The sequence below is a fragment of the Orycteropus afer genome, unplaced genomic scaffold (assembly GCF_000298275.1).
Source record: "Orycteropus afer afer isolate SDZICR_OR568_19922 unplaced genomic scaffold, OryAfe1.0 scaffold00007, whole genome shotgun sequence".
NCBI lineage: Eukaryota > Metazoa > Chordata > Mammalia > Tubulidentata > Orycteropodidae > Orycteropus > Orycteropus afer.
The window spans coordinates 18,525,233-18,544,768 of NW_006921594.1; the positions used below are offsets into that span (position 1 = coordinate 18,525,233).

The following is a 19,536-nucleotide window of genomic DNA, read 5'->3' on the forward strand; positions in this document are numbered from 1 at the left end:
ATGTAATATACCCTTGTTCTGTTTGAATGGCTGCCTCATAATCTATGTACAAGTTCCTCATGAGTGCAATTAAGTGTTCTAGAATTCCCATTCATTTCAATATTACCCATAATTTGTTATGATCCACACAATCAAGAAAACACAGGTATTAGTCAATACTTAATGACATATAAGGAAAAAGTTATATAAAATATTATTTTCTGTTTACTTGAAAATAATAATTAAGGAAAAAAACAGGCTTATTAACACTTGGCATGATCTTTGCCTTTTCATTCTAATATAAGGCTATTTCTAAAGATTTGTGAAATTTGACTTAATAGCCCAATGAATCTTTATCTGCCAATAGACACTAAAAGATATAATTTCATTACCTGGTTGAAGCTCATTCCTTCTTCCTTCTTTAGTAGACTGGACTAAACTTGTAGCTAATAAAAAGGACAAAAACATCAGCAATTGATCTATTTGGTGGCTCATTAAAGTTTACCATTTTATATCTGAATAAGGAAAGGCTCAAAGGATCTGTCAGTGAATAATTAAGGCAGAATTCTTTGTAGGTATACCCTCCAGATTCTTTATTTCCAACCTAATTCCCTAAGAACATCTCCTTCCCAGAAAATCACTATTACAGAATTATCTAATACTGCAAAACTCCAACATTTTGAAACCCTTAAAAGATATAGTTTAGTTCTTGACATGAAGCAGTAAAAGAAAGTGTTCAACTCACCAAGCAAAGTTCTCTCACTGTTGACAGAGCAACTGACAACTTGCAAGTCTGTCTCAAAGGTATAGAGATGCTATTTAAAAGGAAAAAAGAGATTTTTAAAGTGTGGAGTTTCACATTAAATAACAATTGCATGACTATAAATTCCCATTAAGTTCTCTACCAAAGATTACCATGGCAAAACATTTTATTAAAGGATCATTAAGGAATTAATTTATCCACACTAAGAGGTTCCAAATTAATTTTTTTAAAAAAAGTTTGTTAATATAGGTTGTGTTTGGCACTGAAATTTAGCCATGAGGCAATAGAGCACAGTGGATAATAGTACCAATGTTGCAGCCAAAGTAGACCAACGTTCAAATACTGACTCTGCTATTTGCTGTTGTGTTACCTTGGACAAATTATTCAAGCTCCCTAATCTTCCATCAGTAAAACAGAAATGGTGATACCTATCCCATGGGTTGTTAGGCAGGACAAGTAAGATAATTCATCTGAAGCATTTAGTACATTATCTGCTAGACATAATAAGCACTCAAATGTCAGCTATTATAATTAATGAGACAAAGTTTTAATCAAATTACACAGCTGTCAATGATATTATCAGTTATGTCTTAGAGAGTACATCTTCTATAGAACTCTCATATTTATGGGGACATTTACCTTCTATTTAGGAGCTCTGGTGGTACAGTGGTTAAAGCACCTGGCTGCTAACCAAAAGCTTGGTAGTTCGAACCTACCAGCCACTCCATGGGATAAAGATGAGGCAGTCTGCTCCTTAAATATTTACAGACTTGGAAACCCTATGGGGCATCTACACTGTCCTAAAGAGTTGCTATGAGTCAGAATCGACTTGATGGCAGTGGGTTTGTGGGTTTACTTCTCCTCACTGACATGGAGTCGGATCCAACTCATAGCGACCCCTCCTCCTTAGGTTTCCGAGACAGTGTCACTAAAGAAGTAGATTGCCCAATCTTCATTCTGAGGAATGGCTGGTGAGTAGTTAACCTTTATTTAGCCTTTCTATTTTTCCATTTTCTTTTTGCTGCTTGAAATTTTCAAAATGTTGCAAGATTCCATTTCACTGAGTATTGAAGAACATGAAAATGGTCATTGAGAGGAGGATGTGATGTGTGGACTGAAGAACTAGAGATAATCACAGTTATATTAGGCAACTCACTTTTGTACACTCGGAATAAAAGAGATAGGACACAGGAGGAAGACTAAGAGAAACAGTGACTAGCAGAACTACTAAGAAAGTAGTAAGCACCTGAAGATTTATCAAGCACTGAAAGCACACTAAAACCCTAAGGTCAGAACTGGTGGGAAAACATTGGGACAGTCAAGAAAGTGACCTTTGAGTTAATACGAAAGTACTGATTCATATGAGAAGTTTTGGTTTTCTTTGACTCTTGCTCTAACTAAGGGGTTCCAATTTATAAGAAAGAAGGATCATGAATGTATATGCATACTTTTTTATGTTTTATGCTCTTAATTATAAAATAACACATAAGCACAGTCACAGTGTTCAAAAGATGCAAACACTACCAAATAAAAAAGCCAAAGTCTTCTATTAGGCTTACCCAATCCCAACCCTTCCCAAACAAAACACGTTTATAATCTGCTCTGTAGCCTCCCAGACCTTTTGAGTTTTCAATATATATTTATGCACATATATTACATAGTTTTCTTGCAATGTTTGTTTGTTGTTGTTTTGTTGTTTTGCATAAATGGTGTGTATTTGTCTAGTAACTTGTTTTTTTCATATAACAATTTTTTGGAGCCCCTCCTGCACCAGTATACATTCATATATGTCTCCATCCTTTAATCCTTTTTTTTTTTAATTGTGATTTGGATCAAAGTTTACAGAGCAAATTTGTTTTCCATACAGCAGTTCATACACATGGTGTCTCATGACACTGACTGCAATTTCCCACAATGTAACAGTTTTCTTCCCACTTCCTCCCTGTAGTTACCTCTTCCCTGCGTCCTTCCCTCCCATGCACTCCCACCCCAAGTGGTCTCCCTGTGCATACACTGCCTTTCTGCTCTCCCATGACAGATCGCTCCAAGGAGTATATCTACCTGATATAAATGTTCAGCCCATATGCCTGTCTATTACTGACTGGAAGCCACAGAAGTGAGTTCAATTCCAGACCTGAAAGGTAGCTAGGGGCCATAGTCTCAGGGGTCTCATTAGAATCTACCAGACCAGCAAACCTAGTCTTTTTTTTTATGATTTTGAGTTTTGTTCTGCATTGCTCTCCCACTCTGTCATTTAATCTTTTAATAGCTGTATATATTTGCAAAGAACTTAGTGATAGGCTTTTACATTGCTTTCTACTTTCAGATCCTACAATAATCCAATGTAGTTTCCTTTATATACATTTTTCTGAACTTCTACTTGTGTTTCTGTAGAATCAAAACTTCAAAGTTAAAAAAATCCTTCAAAGTAGAATTTCTGGGTCAAACTAAATTCCTCAGCTGTAAGCAGCAAAAAAAATTGCCCCAAAGTAGCTTATGTAAAAAGCAATTAGTGGCTCATGGAATTGAACAGTATAGGGTATATGGCTTCAGAATTGTTGTGATCCATGGCTAGAAATCCCTCTCTCTTGGCTTTCTGGGTTAAATCCATTGCCAGCCTCTGTACAGTGGCCATCCAGGTATCTACAAGTTTTATTCTCCAAACCCACAGCAGTTCCAGACCTCACTTCACATATCACCAAACCCAGTGGGAAAGAAAAGGGTATAAGTCTCAAATTCCCATCAAAATCCTCTATTCATTGTATTTAACCAGCTGTATGTCATACCCACTCCTGAATGCACCAGCAAAGAAGGCCTACATGAAGGAGAGTGGAAAGATTTGGGAACTTGTCTAGTTATGAATAAGTCATACTTTGCTTCCCATTTGGTTACCGTAAGGTGAGATTATTCAATCAAAACTTCAGAGAGTAAAAACCAAGATACAGTAGACTCACTTCTCCTTATTTCTTCCACTACAAAAAAACCAAACTCACTGCCATCAAGTTGGATCTGACTCACAGCAACCTCTCCTTGGGTTTACAAGGCGGTATCACTACAGAAGTAGATTGCCCAACCTTCCTTCCAAGAAGTGGCTGGTGGGTTTGCACCCCAGCCTTCTGGTTAGCAGTCAAATGCCTTGGGCACTAAAAATCCCTAGACATTAGACTTTAAAATCAAACCTAAGAAGACTCTCAAAAATGGAAAGAAAGCTTACAAGCTAGAGACCTCATATCCTGAGGAATGACACAGTGGTGAGTTCCCTGGGTTTCCCTTTCGTTTCATATATCCCAGGATTGGAGCTAAAGAAGCAAATAACCTGGAAACGGCAACAGCAATCAACAACAGCAACAAGAAAATGCCCCAACAATTACCTACTCTCTCTAGCCAAAGGAGGAGGAAAGGGGAAAACGAGCAAGGCAAAAAAAATTGTAAACAATAACCACCTACTACAGCCCCACTCCCACTCCCATCAACAAAGCTCTCGGGAGCACACATATCTTGGGAAGCGCATTGGACCTCCTATATTCCTACAGAATATTGGATAACTGGTTTGATCTTATTTTATTTAACTCTCAAAGGATTAAGAGACTTCAGCAGATACTTTAGTTAAATGTGAATTTCTGTTTTGGTCCAGGAGGAGTCTTTGTACCTTTAAAAAATTTTTTAAAATTTTTTTAAGATGGTGATGCCAAGAGATAATAAAAGGAAGAAAAGAAGGCAGACAATGCACTATACACCACATTTTTAGAAAATAAAATAGGGATTTATATCTGGGAAAAGGAAGGGCAGAAAAAAGGAAAGATCTAAAAGCAGTAAAGTAACCAGAAAGTTATCTATGGTTTATGGTGATTTTTTTACCTCATTTTGTCTGGTTTGGTAATCATATAATCCAAAGAAGACATTTCCCTTATCATCCTGAAAGAAAAATTTAACCAAATGTTCATTAAATATCATTGTTCAAGAAGTTGAGATGTTATTAGTTAAAACAAAACAAAAACTTCCAATAATTCAACCAATCTTAGCAATAAACACTCTAAAGGTAGCCTGCTGTACATGTCAGAAAGGAACCAGACTTAAAAATTGAAACGAATGTGCAGGATCCTGGCCACGTTTTTAGGATCCTGTACTAGAACTCAGCATGGTGAACGAGTAGATTTTTTTGTACCTCCATTTGCACGTGAAGAAAATTTATACAGTGGATACTAGAAATGGTTAGAACCAGTCCATGATATTCTTATAAGTCAAACTTTTGAATCATATGATTTTTAAAATGCAGCATCCTTAGATATCATTTAAAATAATAGAACTTTTTACCAATAAAAAGTACAGTGATACAACTTTGCAAAGTAAAGTGAATTTTTAAATTATTTTTTCAAGTTTCCCTAATATAGTAGCATTATCAATAAAGTTAGATTTTTTTCTTAGAACATTTAACTTTGAAAGCACATTGTTAAACACTAATATCTCAAAATTCCCAGCACATCTTTAGTCTATCTCAATAAATAACTTTATTGTTGTTGGGTGACGTCGAGTTATCTCATGGCAACCCCTCCTTGGGTTTCCGAGGTGGTATCACTACGGAAGTAGATTGGCCAACCTTCCTTCTGAAGAGTGGCTGGTGGGTTTGAACTGCCAACCTTCTGATTAGCAGTCAAGTGCCTTAGGCACTATACCACCAGAGCTCCCATAAATAAGAGTAATGATATTTAAGATTTTCAAAGCTAAAACTTTCACATATTAATTTCATTTAAAAATATCTTACTTAGCAGTTTAACTCTAACAAATGCAATTTTTATTTATTTAAAAAGTTTTGAGCACTGTGTTAGATATTATGCACATTTTATTTAAAAAAGAGAAAACATTTTATAAAATTTCAGTCCTCATATTTCACTCACCATATTAAATCTTACCAAAAAGAACCAAAATCACATGTTAAAGTTTAAAGCACAAAATTTACTCATTACTATGTCAAAAAAGAATATAGACATACCTTATAGGTATAAATAATATTTCCATTTCTTTCAACATTTAGTATACGTAAGCTGTCGTAATTATTTTCAAAAACATCTGAAACAGTAAGAAAATAACAGCAAGTTAATACTTAGCAGATGTTTAAAAACATATGTAACAAATACAATGTTAATGAAATAAGTCAACTACAAAAGAATACTCCTTGATGATTCTATCATGCAGAGTTTAAAAACAAGCAAAGATACCTGGTATTAGGAGTCAAAATAGTTGGACTTTGGAGAATAGGACAGGAACAGTAATTGGGAAAGATCACAAGAGGGTCTTCTGAGGAGCTAATAACGTTAGATATCTTGGGTATACTGGAATGCTCATTTTGCAATAACTTAATGAGCTTAATAATAATGAGTTATTGATTAATAACTTAATCGATACAGTTTATTGATCTGTATACTTTTCTGTTTGTTATACATCAACAAATTTTAAGTATCTATCAGTTTTTGCTTTATATTTTTGAATTATATTTTCAGGTGCATACAAATTTAGAATTGTTATATTTTCCCAGTGTTTTGACCCCTTCATTCATTACAAATATTCTCCTTTACCTCTTATAATTTTGTTTGTTTGTTTTAAAGTCTACTTTGCCTGATATTACTATAGCCACATCAGCTTCTTTTGGTTAGTGTATACATGGTCTAATTTTGTTGTTAGGTGCTGTCAAGTGAGTTCCAACTCATAGTGACCCTAAGTACAATAGAACGAAACACTGCCCAGTCCCGGAGCATCCTCACAATTGTTGCTGTGTTTGAGCCTGTTGTTGCAGCCCCCATGTCAATCCATCTCACTGAGGGTCTTCCTCTTTTCATTGACTCCTTACTTAATCAAGCATGATGTCCTGCTCCAGGGCCTGCTTCCTCCTAATAACATGTCCAAAGTACACGAGACAAAGTCTCACAATCCTGACTTCTAAGGAGCATTCTGGCTGCACTTCTTCCAAAACAGATCTGATCATTCTTCTGCTAGTCCATGGTATTTTCAGTATTCTTCACCAACACCACAATTCAAAGGCTTCAGTTCCTCTGCAGTCCCCCATATTTATTGTCTAGCTTCCACATGCACATGTGGTGATTGAAAGTAAGATGGCTTGAGGTAGGACCACCTTAGTCTTCAAAGTGACATCTTTCCTTTTTAACACTTAAAAGAGATCTGTTGCAGCAGATTTGCCAATTGCAATACATCATTTGCTTTTCGACTGCTGCTTCTATGGGCATTGATGGTAGATCCAAATAAAACGAAATCCTTGACAACTTCAATATTTTCTCCATTTATCATGATGTTGCTTATTAGTTCAGTTGTGAGATTTTTCTTTCTTTTATGTTGAGGTGTAATCCATACTGAAGATTGCAATCTTTGATCTTCATCAATAACTGCTTCTTTTTCACTTTCAGCAAGCAAGGTTATATCATCTGCATATCGCAAGTTGTTAATGGGTCTCCATCCAATCCTGGTGCCACATTCTTCACATAGTCCAGCTTTTCAGATTATTAGCTCAGCATACAGAGTGAATAAATATGGTGAAAGGATACAACCCAGACACATACTTTTCCTGATTTTAAACCACTAAGTATCCCCTTGTTCTGTTTGAATGACTGCCATGTGGTCTATGTACAAGTCCCACATAATAACAATTAAGTGTTCTGGAATTCCAATTTTTGCCAATGTTATCTATAATTTCTTATGATCCACACATAAGAAGAGAAGCCAGGCAATGAAATATAAACTAAATTTATACTTGAAGCCGAGTGTCTCTGAATATTTTACCACCTTTGATTATTAATCATTCTACGTCCCTGGAAAATAAGTTATTTGTGATTGAAACAATGCTGGGGATCACACGATAGAATTTGGCAAGACTAATGACTTATTCACTACAAATACCTTTTTCCAGCAACATAAACGGAGACTATACATGTAAACCTCGCCAGATGGAATACATAGGAATCAAATCAACTACATGTGTGGAAAGAGATGATGGACAAGCTGGACAAGCTCAGTGTCATCAATCAGAACAAGGCCAAGGGCTGACTGCAGAACAGAACATCAATTGTTCATAAGCAAGTTCAAGCTGAAGTTGAAGAAAATTTTAACAAGTCCAAAAGAGAGCCAAAATATAGTCTTGAATATAGACCACCTGAATTTAGAGACCATCTCAACAGCAGATTTGATGCACCAGATGAGTTGAGGGATGACATCAAGGATATCATATATGAAGAAAGCAAAAGGTCATTAAAAACATAGGAAAGGAAGAAAAGACCAAAATGGATGTCAGAAGAGACTGGGACTTGCTGTTGAACTCAGAATAGCTAAAGCAAATGGAAGAAATGATGAGATAAAAGAGTTGAACAGAAATTGCAAGATCTGGCTCGAGGAGACAAAGTAAAGCATTATAATGAAATGTGGAAAGACCTGGAGTTAGAAAACCAAAAGGGGAGAATTCACTTAGCATTTCTCAAACTGAAAGAAATGAAGAAAAAATACAAGCCTCATGTTGCCATACTGAAGGAATCTATGGGCAAATACTGAATGATGTATAAAGCATCAAAAGAAGATGGACAGAATACACAGTCACTGTACCAAAAAGAATCGGTCAATGTTTAACTATTTCAATAGGTAGGATGTGATCTAGAACCAATGGTACTAAATAAAGAAGTTCAGGTTGCACTGAAGGCATTGGCAAAAAACAAGATTGCAGGAATTGAAAAATACCAATAGAGAGATTTCAACAAACAGATGGAATGCTTGAATCATTCACTTGTCAAGAAATTGGGAATACAGCTATCTGGCCAATGAAGAGGTCCATATATGTGCCTATTCCAAAGAAAGGTGAACCAACAGAATGCAAAGATTATAGAACAATAACATTAACATCACACACAAGTGAAATTTTGCTAAAGATGACTCAAAAACAGTTGCAGCAGTACACTGACAGATAACCGCCAGAAATTCAAGCCAGATTCAGAAGAGGATGTGGAACAAAGGATATCACTGCTGAAGTTAGATGGATGTTGGCTGAAAGCAGAGAATACCAGAAGGATATTTACCTGTGTGTTTTATTGACTAGGCAAAGGTATTTGACTATGTGGATCATTACAAATTACAGAGAACATTGTGAAGAATGGGAATTCCAGAACACTTTACTGTACTCATGAGGAACCTGTACATAGAACAAGAGGCAGTCATTCAAACAGAGCAAGGAGAAACTGTGTGGTTTAAAATCAGGAAAGGTGTGGCCCAGGTTGCATTCTTTCACCCTAGTTATTCAATCTGTATGCTGAGCAAACAATTCAAGAAGCTGGACTATATGAAAAAGAATGTGGCATTAGGATTGGAGGAAGACTCTTTAACAACCTGTGATATGCAAATGACACACCTCGCTTGCTGAAAGCGAAGAGCACTTGAAGGACTTACTGATAAAGATCAAAATCTGTAACTTTCAGTGACTGGTGTCTTAAAAACTTGCAAGCAGCCATCTAGATACAACCATGTGTCTCTCCTCATCCAGGACAAAGAAGAATGAAGAAGACCAAAGATGCATGGAAACAATTAGTCCAAGGGACGAGTAGACCATGCAATCCTTAGCCTATATGACCATGAGACCAGAAGAACTAGATGGTACCGACTACCACTATCAACCACGTGGAAAGGGATCAGTGCAGGAGATCCAGCACAGAGTGGGAGAACAATGTAGAACAAAACACAAAATCATTTTTTTAAAAAAAGACCAGGTTTACTCTTCTAATAGAGCCTGGTGAGACCCCTGAGACTATGGCCCCTAGTTACCCTTCAGGTCTAGAACTGAACTCACCCCTGTGGCTTCCAGCTAAACAACAGACAGGCATATGGGGTGAACATTTAGATCAAGTAGATACACTCCTTAGAGCAATCGTGAGAGAACAGAAGGGCAATGTTTGTGCAGGGAGATAGCTTGAGGAGCAGGAGTACATGGGAGGGAAGGACACAGAGAAGAGTTAACTACAGGGAGGAAGTGGGAAGAGAGCTATTACATTGTGGGCAATTGCTGTCAATGTCAGGAAACAAAATGTGTATGAACTGCTGTATGGAAGACGAATTTGCTCTGTAAACTTTCACCTAAATTACAACAAAAATGAAAAAAACAAAACTACAACCTTCAATATGTATTATAACTCAACATAAAGAAAATAAAAATCCTCACAACTGGGCCAATAAACAACATCATGATAAACAGAGAAAATACTGAAGTGTCAAGGTTTTCATTTTACTTGGATCCTCAATCAACGGCCACGGAAGCAGCAGTCAAGAAATCAAATGCAGTATTACATCAGGTAAATCTGCTGCAGACACTTTCCACTGACTAGATTTAAGAAAACATAAGGATAATAAGTTTGTCTCTTGGGAGAACAATATAACTCAAATAATTAGCTTAGTGTTAATGTTGTTGAGTCAGTTTCAACTCATGGTGACCCCATGTGTGCAGAGTAGAACTACCCCACAGGGTTTCAGGCTGTGACCTTTCAGAAGCAGATACCCAGGCTGTCTTTTGAGGAGCCTCTGAGTAGCTCAAAGAGTAAACTTTTCAGCTAGTAGTGGAATGCTTAACCATTTGTGCCAAGGAGCTCTGGTAACACAGTGCCTAAGGCATCTGGCTGGTAAGTGGAAGGCTAGTGGTTCAAATCCATCAGCCACTCTGCAGAAGCAAGACTTGGGCAATCTACTTCCTTAAAGATTTATTGCCTCAGAAACCCGATGGGGGTCACTATGAGTCGGAACTGACTCGATGGCTGTGGATTTGGTTTGCTTTTTAACCGTTTGTACCACAGGGACTCCTGTAGTGCTAAACAGAACTTCACAGTTCACAGAGTTCTTATTTTTATCTCCTGCACACTATATGTAAGGTGTTATAGGCCCATTGTACTGATAAAACAATTGAGTTTCAATGAGGCTAAGATCCTTAGCCAAGATCACACAGAGAAAAAGTGGCACAGACTGATCTCAACTTAGAAAAAGGTAAACATAACAATGAGCTAAGCTTCCTGTATCAAGCTTACAACGGAAAGTTAATAATTCAAAAATCCTTTTAAGGTAGATCTTGAAGACATCTAAAAAGAATTTCAATGTGTTCCTTTTCATTGTGCACATGACTCTGACAACTTCTGGAATGTAGTGGGTCAATATTTTGAGAAGTATTTCTTTTCTTTCAAGACTGTAAGAATGCTGAGAGAAAACTTCTCAAAAGTACACTTAAAATGTTTCGGCTAAGGTAAGAAATTCCTACATATGAAATCTAATTCTAAGAAAATCTAATTCTTTGCAAAAGCACATTTTCAAATAACTAAAAGATTAAGAAAAACAAAATTCTCCAACAAACGTACAGAATACAATAAATCATATACACTTATTTCATGAAGCCAGTAGTTCTCAGCTCTGGCTACATGTTAGAATCATCAGGAGAACTTTCAAAAGAGCACTGATTCCCAAGCCCTACTCAAAATACTCTACTTTTATTGGGCCAGAGGGGGAGCCCAATCTCTGGCATGTGTGTGTTTGTGTGTTTCAATTTTCCAGGTTATTCTAATATCCAGCAATGATTGGGAACCACTGGATTACATACTTATATTATAGATTAAAGGAGCTCTGGTGGTATAGTGGTTGAGGCATTTGGCTGCTAACCAAAAGGTCTGTGGTTCAAACCCACCAGCAGCTCCAAAGAAGGAAGATGAGGCAGTCTGCTTCCATAAAGACTTACAGCCTTGGAAATCCAGTGGGGGTTGCTATGAGTCAAATCAACTCAATGGCAGTGATTTGGTTGTTTTGTTTTGTTTTAATTATAAATTAAGTCATTTTCATTAGGCAGCAAAACGAGGACTGGCTTATTATAATGTAACTGTGGTAAACAAAGTTTAAAGAAATAATAAAAATAATGCCTTTGCAGGTACATTGGATAATAAATGACTGCAGACTTCCATTAATTCTGCATGTAAATACACAGTTGCTATTTCAAAGACATCTGTTAGACAAATTTGGTAATGTTGGAAACCCAGAGCACAATGTCTCACCACACACTATTAGCCCAACAGCCCTTCCTCCCCAGATTAGATGTTCATGTTTCAGACACACCCTTTTGAAAGAAGTAGTCAATAGCCTCTTTGCTTATTCATTCTGACTCTTTTCCCAGATCATCACTGGAAAGTCCAGAGGAGGAAGTTTAGCAATTTCAAATGAGGAAATAAGGCTTAATTTTACAGTTCAGTGTCTTCAGAGCTCATGAAGAAAAAAATGTACCATTTTGATAAATAAGACAGCTGCATAAGTACATCTACGAAGAAAGGACAGTACCTAGGTATTAAAGTATTGGTGTGTCGTAGCGCCTATAAAACAGAAACTGGTTTACCAGATAGTCTCATCCATTCCAATCTATTCTTTGCCAACCACAAGTGATTTTGCTTCACAAGAAGATGTTTGTCAAACACGTAAATTTTGTTCCTAATTGCTATGAGACAAAAATCAAATAAAAATATTTCTTGTCTTTCCAATGATTATACTAGGGGAGGGGACATGTCATACAATCTTATACAAAAACTTGAACTAGTTCCCTGTACATAAACCAAGAAGTAATGAGATTTTATTCTATCTATGGCATTCTTATTCTGTAAATAATTCACATATAAGTCCTCAGGTGCAACATGACCAAATAGTACAATTCCTAAACCTAAGTGGTAAACATTGTCACGTGATTTATACTTCATATAAGAGCTCTGGTGGCGTAGTGCCTATGGCATTTGACTGTTAACCAGAGGCTGGCAGTTCAAACCTACCAGCCACTCCTCGGAAGGAAGACTGGGCAATATACTTTCGTAGAGATGCCACCTTGGAAACGCAAAGAGGGGATGCTATGAGTCGGAGTCAACTTGACGACAGTAAGTTGTATTTTTTTTAATTCTGAATAAAATGAGAAAAAACAAGAATGGAGTGATTGGTTAAGAAGCATTAAAAGATAGGCAAATGTATGGATACCAATGTTTATTAGTGGTTACTAGGGGTGGGAAAGGAGCTCTGGTAGCATAGTGCCTAAAGCACTTGACTGCTAACCAGAAGGCTGGAGGTTCAAACCCACCAGCCACTCCTCAGAAGGAAGCTGGGCAACCTACTTCCTTAGAGATGCCGCCTTGGAAACCCAAGGATGGGATGCTATGAGTCGGAGTCAACTCAACGGCAGTGAGTTGTGTTTTTTTTTTTCTGGATAAAATGAGAAAAAACAAGAATGGAGTTATTGGTTGTTGTTGTTGTTGTTATGTGCCGTCGAGTCGGCCCCGGAGTTATTGGTTAAGAAGCATTAAAAGACAGGCAAATGTATGGAGACCAATGTTTATTAGTGGTTACTCGCGGTGGGAAAGGAGCTCTGGTGGCATAGTGCCTAAGGCATCTGACTGCTAACCAAAAAGTTGCCAGTTCAAACCCACCAGCTGCTCCTCAGAAAGAAGATGGGGCAATCTACTTCTGCAAAGATTTACTACCTCAGAAACCCAATGGAGGTTGCTATGAGTCGGAATCAACTCGATGGCAGTGAGTTTTTTTGGTTGGAGTGGGAGAGAGGGAAGAGAAGGGGAACTATTATCAAGCAGTGAATTTCTGTTTATGTGATGGGAAATTTGGCACTGATAAAAGGTAATGGCTGCACAACATAACATAAATATTACTAAATTGTACACCTGAAAAATGTTGAATTGGCAAATGTTGTATTATGCATATTTCTACGATGATTAAAATAAAGGCATTAAAAAAGAACTAGGAGACTAGGGGTGTAGGGGAAGAAAAACAAAAAGGAAGGAGACTGGCAAAGAGTAGTGAAATAAAAAATGAAAACAATGGGACTAAGCCAACCCCCTGGCCAACAAGTCAGTCTGGCAGTCTACAGGAGGCACAACAATAAAAAATAAATAAATAAAATCATTAGTCTTGAATCAATCACCTGGTAAAACATATCACTTCCCTGGAAAAGAGTAATGATTACAATACTTGAAAGACTGAATCACCCTGGTATATCATAAATCAGAGGCAAATCAAAGCAGGCAAGAATATGTTAGAAAGAAAATTTACATTCTTTTCTGTCTTAAATATATATGGCTTTTAAACCTTAGAAAATGAACATCCTATGAACATTTTCTTTGTTTTTTGAGGGTATGATCCTGCCCAACAAAGGACTAAGCAAGCACTGGAGACAAAAATCAATACAGGAAATCAATTGCATTGTATATACCAGCAATAGTTAAAACATGTAATGTTTTGAAATGTGCCATTCATGAGAGCAACAATAACAACAAAAAAACCTAGGAATAAATCTAGCAAAAGATGTACAGAACTTTCATGGAGGAAATTCTAAAACTTATTAAAAGACATCAAGGAAGACCTAAATAAGAACCAAGCTATACTTTGTTCATAGCTGGAAAGATTCTATATTGTAAAGATGCCAATTCTCCTCAAGTTGATTTATAAATAGAATGCAACTAAAATCAAAATCGAAATTGACAGGCTGATTCCAAAACACACACGAAAGAGAAAAGGGCATAGGATAGCCAAGAAGACTAAGGTGAGGGGACTTTCCATCCCAATGATTAAGACATAATTTAAAGCATAACTATTACGATGCTGTCATCTCAAATTGGACAATGGAACATAATAAAGAGCCCAGAAAAGGAAACTGGCATATGTATGTAAACTTGATGTGTGAGTGAAGTGACTTTGCTATCAGTGAAAACAGAAAGGAATATGTGGTTGTTGTTGTTGTTGTATGCCATCGAGTCAGCCCCGACTCATAGCGACCCCTCCTTGGGTTTCCAAGGCAGAGGCAGTATCACTATGGAAGTAGATTGCCCAACCTTCCTTCCGAGGAGTGGCTGGTGGGTTTGAACCGCCAGCCTTCTGGTTAGCAGTCAAGTGCCTTAGGCACTATACTACCAGAATATGTGGGTAGTGATACTGGAACAACTCCCTATCAGTGTGGGAAAATAATGAAATCAGGTAACCAAATCATATCACACACACATAAATAAGTTTCAGGTAGATTGAAAGACAAAATGTGAAAACCACAAGTATAAAGTTTTCAGAAGTTAATATCAAAATGTCACCATGATTTCTGACTAGGAGAGGATTTCTTTAAAAGATCCTAAAAAGCACAAACCACCCACTACTACATTAAAATTGAGAAACTCTTGTTTATTACAGTTGATAAACTGAAAAGTTTTCAGTTTCACAAACTGTAAAGTTTTCATTTTCCAGACCTGAAAAGACAAGTAACAGATTAGGGAAAAATATCTGCAACGTGTATTACAGGCTTACAGGCAAAGAACTAGGATCTAGGATATATACCAAAAAAAAACAAAGCAACTGCCATCGAGTCAATTCCAACTCATAGCAACCCTATAGGACGGAGTAGAAGTGCCTCGCAGAATTTCCAAGGTGGTAGGAACCTCTAAAAAACAATATAAAAAGTAAAAATAAAAGGAAAATGGATGAAGACATTTCATAGAATGGGAAACTCAAATGGTCAATAAACATGCAAAAAGAGTGTTCAATCTCAGACCACAATGAAATAACATTTAGACCCACCAGTTTAACAAAATATTAAAATCTGAATATATCAAGAGCTTGTGAGGATAAAGAGTACCAGGAACATTTATACGCCATATAGGTAAGGGGTGTAAATCAGTACTACGATTTTGGAAAACAATCTGGCACTACTCAGGCAAGGTGAAGATATAAAACCATATGATTCAGAAACACCACTCTTACACATGCATCTGAGAGAAATGTGCACCCGTGTGCATCAGGAGACATGCTCAAGAAGGTTAGTAGAAATAATGACTATAACAGGAACCCAACTTTACTTATAGTTTTTCTGGGGGATGACTCTTGGGTGACTTCCAGGGTTTGTGTGAGTTGGGACAAATCCTTCCTTGAAGGAAGAATCTAGGCAGTACATCTCCATGTCCACCATATTGTTGTATACTCACACAATACTATGTTGTTGTTGTTATGTGCCATCGAGTCAGACCCGACTCATAGAGAACCCTCCTTGGGTTTCCGAGGTGATATCACTAGGGAAGTAGGTTGCCCAACCTTCCTTCCGAGGTGTGGCTGTTGGGTTTGAACTGCCAGTCAAGTGCCTTAGGCACTATGCTACCAGAGCTCCCACACAATACTCTACAGAAGTGAAAATGAATGACCTATAGCTATCGCAATCAACATGGATAAATCTCACAATATTAATGGTAAAAAAGCAAAAAGAATGTATATAGTATGCTTTTATTTAACATTCACGAACAAGTAAAATGAAAATGTATCACCTAGGGAGATACACACATGGATTAAAACTACAAGTAAAATCAAAGGAATGCTAAAATATAGATGTTAAATACAGAAGTTGCTGAAGCACAGACAGAGGGATAGGATCAGATAAGGGGCACAGAAGAGCCTTCAAAAGTCTTGATACTGTTCTATTTTTAAGCCGGACGGTAGGTGCATGGCTTTATTTTTTGGTTTTAAGCTTATATATGTTGAAATATTCTTTTGTATAATTGTTTTAATTTTTAAAAGAACAAATATTTTCTCCATATTTCAGGAGAGACTATTTCTGAAAGTTCAACCCTGGACCAGGAACAGATGCAGTAACCAAATGTGGCCTCCCAATTTCTCAGCCCCTTGTTGACTACAGCGCTATCTGAGAGGCACCAAATTTCTTTAGCTGACTTAGCACACCCATCTGGTTATTTGGCCAAGGATATGTTATACTTCATGAGTATTAGCACCACTAAGAAATCTTCAATTGTGTTTGCTCATGTAAAAATACTAAGACTTCAAATTTAGAAAGCAAGCTGCAAGGAGGAGACATTACAATGGTATAATTATTCATAATTTACATTTGAATAGCTGTGACTTTGAAAGAAAAATAATTTGCACAAATGTGTGGAGTAAGGCTGAGCTAGAAATAAAACAGAATCCCAGATTACCCTGCCAGTGCTCCAAATTATAGCAGAAGAGGAATCAAGAAGCTTAAATTATATTCTTTTTGAGCTACCACCACCAATGATTATCCAAACCAAACCAAACTCACTGCCATCAAGTTGGTTCTGACTCACAGTGATCCCCATTGGGTTTCTGAGGCAGCAAATCTTTATGGAGGTAGATTGCCCCACCTTCCTTTTGACAACGCCAACCTTCTGGTTAGCAGTCAAATGCCTTAGGCACTGTACCACCAGAGCTTCTTATACCAAAACCAAACTCAATGCCATGGAGTCGTTTCCCACTCATAGCAACCTCCATTGGGTTTCCCAGACTGTAAATCTTTACTGAAGTAGTTAGCCCCGTCTTCCTTCCACGGAGCAGCTGGTAGGTTTGAACCACTGACCTTCTTCTGGTCAGCAGTCAAGTACTTTATCTACTATGCCACCAGAGCTCCTTCTTCTTATGGGAGGTAGCAATTTCTCTTAGTATGTAACAGGGCTCTGGTGGCTTAGTGCCTAAAGCATTTGACTGCTAACCAGAAGGCTGGTGGTTCAAACACACCAGCCACTCTTCGGAAGGAAGACAGGGCAATCTACTTCTGTAGTGATATCGCTTTGGAAACCCAAGGAGGGGTCACTATGAGTTGGATCTGACTCAACAGCTGTGAGTTTGGTTTTTGGTTTGGAAATAACAGGGCTAACAACTTGCCAAGATGCTCTGCAAGAACAAAACACTACCACTATCAGAAATGCTGGTATTTCTATTAAGTTTAACTTCTGAGGACCCATCTTATCTGTTGTTTGGTGGAAAGTCAAAACACAAGTTTGAATTTCTTCACAGATGAATGAAAGATAGATGGAAGCCAAGAATCCATCTGGGTTATACACAGCTTTTCAACCACAACCACGTTACTGAAACATATGACTGTGGCATTTCACACTTCATCTGAGGGCTCGTTTGCAGTCACCTGCCATTGCTACACAAGGTGGGAGTTAAAAGAAAGTATTACTTTGTAGACAAAAAGGGACTTGGAAATGTCTAATGTATTTCAAACCACTAAACTCTCAAAAATTCGTTAGACATGTAAGAGATTTTTTAAATTCCTCTCCCCATCCCATCCCACTCATAAAGCTTTACTAATAATATGATTAACACCAAACTCAAGCCTTCAGCTATTAAACATATACGACTCTTTACTTGAAACTAATAACCAGTATGTCAAGGCAACGAAGCCTACAAATAATTCTGCTACAAACCACAGGGCAATGTAGACATACACTGCTGCTGTTGTTAAGTGCCGTCGAGTCGACCTGACTCATAGCGACCCCTCCTTGGGTTTCCCGGCGGTATCACTACGATAGTAGATTGCCCTATTTTCCTTCCGAGGAGTGGCTGGTGGGTTTGAACCGCCAGCCCTCTGGTTAGCAGTCAAGTGCCTTAGGCACTAAAGACATACATTAGCAATGGAAAACTCTGAATGGAGTTCAGCAGAGAAGAAGTTGCAGGTATGAGAATTTAATACCCCTCCAAAAAAAAATACCCTCAGATAGTCTATGGTGCTTAAGGAAAACCAGAAAAGAGAGAAGGGCAAACACACTGAAGTGGCTGGTCCAATGCCAGAGGCATCACTGCCTAACAGCTGAATTTAAGTCTTGTAGAAACACCATCATTTACAGTAAACTACTATTCTTAAAAAGAAGAAAAAAAAAAAAACTAGGAAATCACTAAGTTCCTCTTCTTCGAAGTAGACAAAGGCTGGGAAGGCTCAGAAAGTAACTTTTCACTCTTTCACCAAAATCAAAACAAGGATTTTCGTGACAGGTAAAAAAAAAAAAAAAACCAACTGGAATGTATCCCAGTTCTCCCTGAAAAAGCCGGGCGGGAAGTCTGGCCCTCACTTTGTCCCCCCCCCCCCACACACACACACACACACTGGCTGCTCTGCACAGGTGGTGTGCTTGGTGGTAGTGGAGGTGGCTTGATGCTTCTTTGGAACGCAGCAGGCACTCAGTTCAAGGTTTAGGGCCTGAAGGCCCACCCCTGCCCTCTCTCATTCACTAGGGAAGTACCATGCCCCCTAAATCACTGACACTATTCGCATATAGAGAGAAACACATCCCACAAATGTGGGGAAGAATTGTGCAAGTGTTAAATATTTATATAATGCAAACTTCCAGGAGCCCCTATCAGTCCGATGAACCCTCCTATACGGTGAGAGACAACTGAAGCACAGAGAAAGACCCTCTCCCACTCCCTGCAGCTTTGGCCGGGTAAGCAGAGTCCAGGCAGCTGCTACCCCACATCCTCCCTACATTAAGTGATGCTGAGGGTACCACTAGTGACCCCGGCCTTCTGACTAAGAGTGAATTAGTCTGGGTAACAAGCAAGTCAAAAGCAGAAGGACTAGCTAGACAAAGTAGTGTAATCCAAGCCATGACCTGCCTACACTCTGCACTTCGACCTTCACCCTATGGCCAGAGGTGTGGGTGGCAAAGTCAAAGAAGCTAGGTCTACAGAGAGAATAACTCATGCCTTCAGCGCCAACCTTCACATGGAGGCAGGGGCCACAGGCTGCTCCCAGTCGGGCCCATGCCCATCAGCCCAGTCTGAGCGCTCAAGACCCTCGTCCTCCCCCCAGGCCAGGAGACCCCGACGCACGCCTCTCGCACCTGCGCCGCTATTTCGGGCCCCGGCGGCCGCAGGCGCCGCCCGCTGCGCCCGCAGCTCGGGCAGCACGTCCTTCCGGAGATCGAAGTCGACAACGAGACGCAGAGCCATTGCCCGGA

General features: G+C 38.4%; 1 protein-coding gene across 1 annotated transcript in view; it reads right to left on the reverse strand.

Annotated features, from left to right (window-relative positions):
* Nucleotides 1-19,528, reverse strand: part of LOC103200239 (gamma-secretase activating protein) — a 111,609-nt gene extending 92,081 nt beyond the window's left edge. Inside the window, exons 1-5 of the mRNA XM_007944677.2 lie at nt 19,420-19,528; nt 5,733-5,809; nt 4,601-4,657; nt 725-794; nt 372-425 (exon numbers count right to left, since the gene is read on the reverse strand). Of these exons, the coding sequence (XP_007942868.1) occupies nt 372-425; nt 725-794; nt 4,601-4,657; nt 5,733-5,809; nt 19,420-19,528 (367 nt within the window). The remainder of the gene's footprint in view (nt 1-371; nt 426-724; nt 795-4,600; nt 4,658-5,732; nt 5,810-19,419) is intronic.
* Between the last annotated feature and the right edge of the window lie 8 nt (nt 19,529-19,536).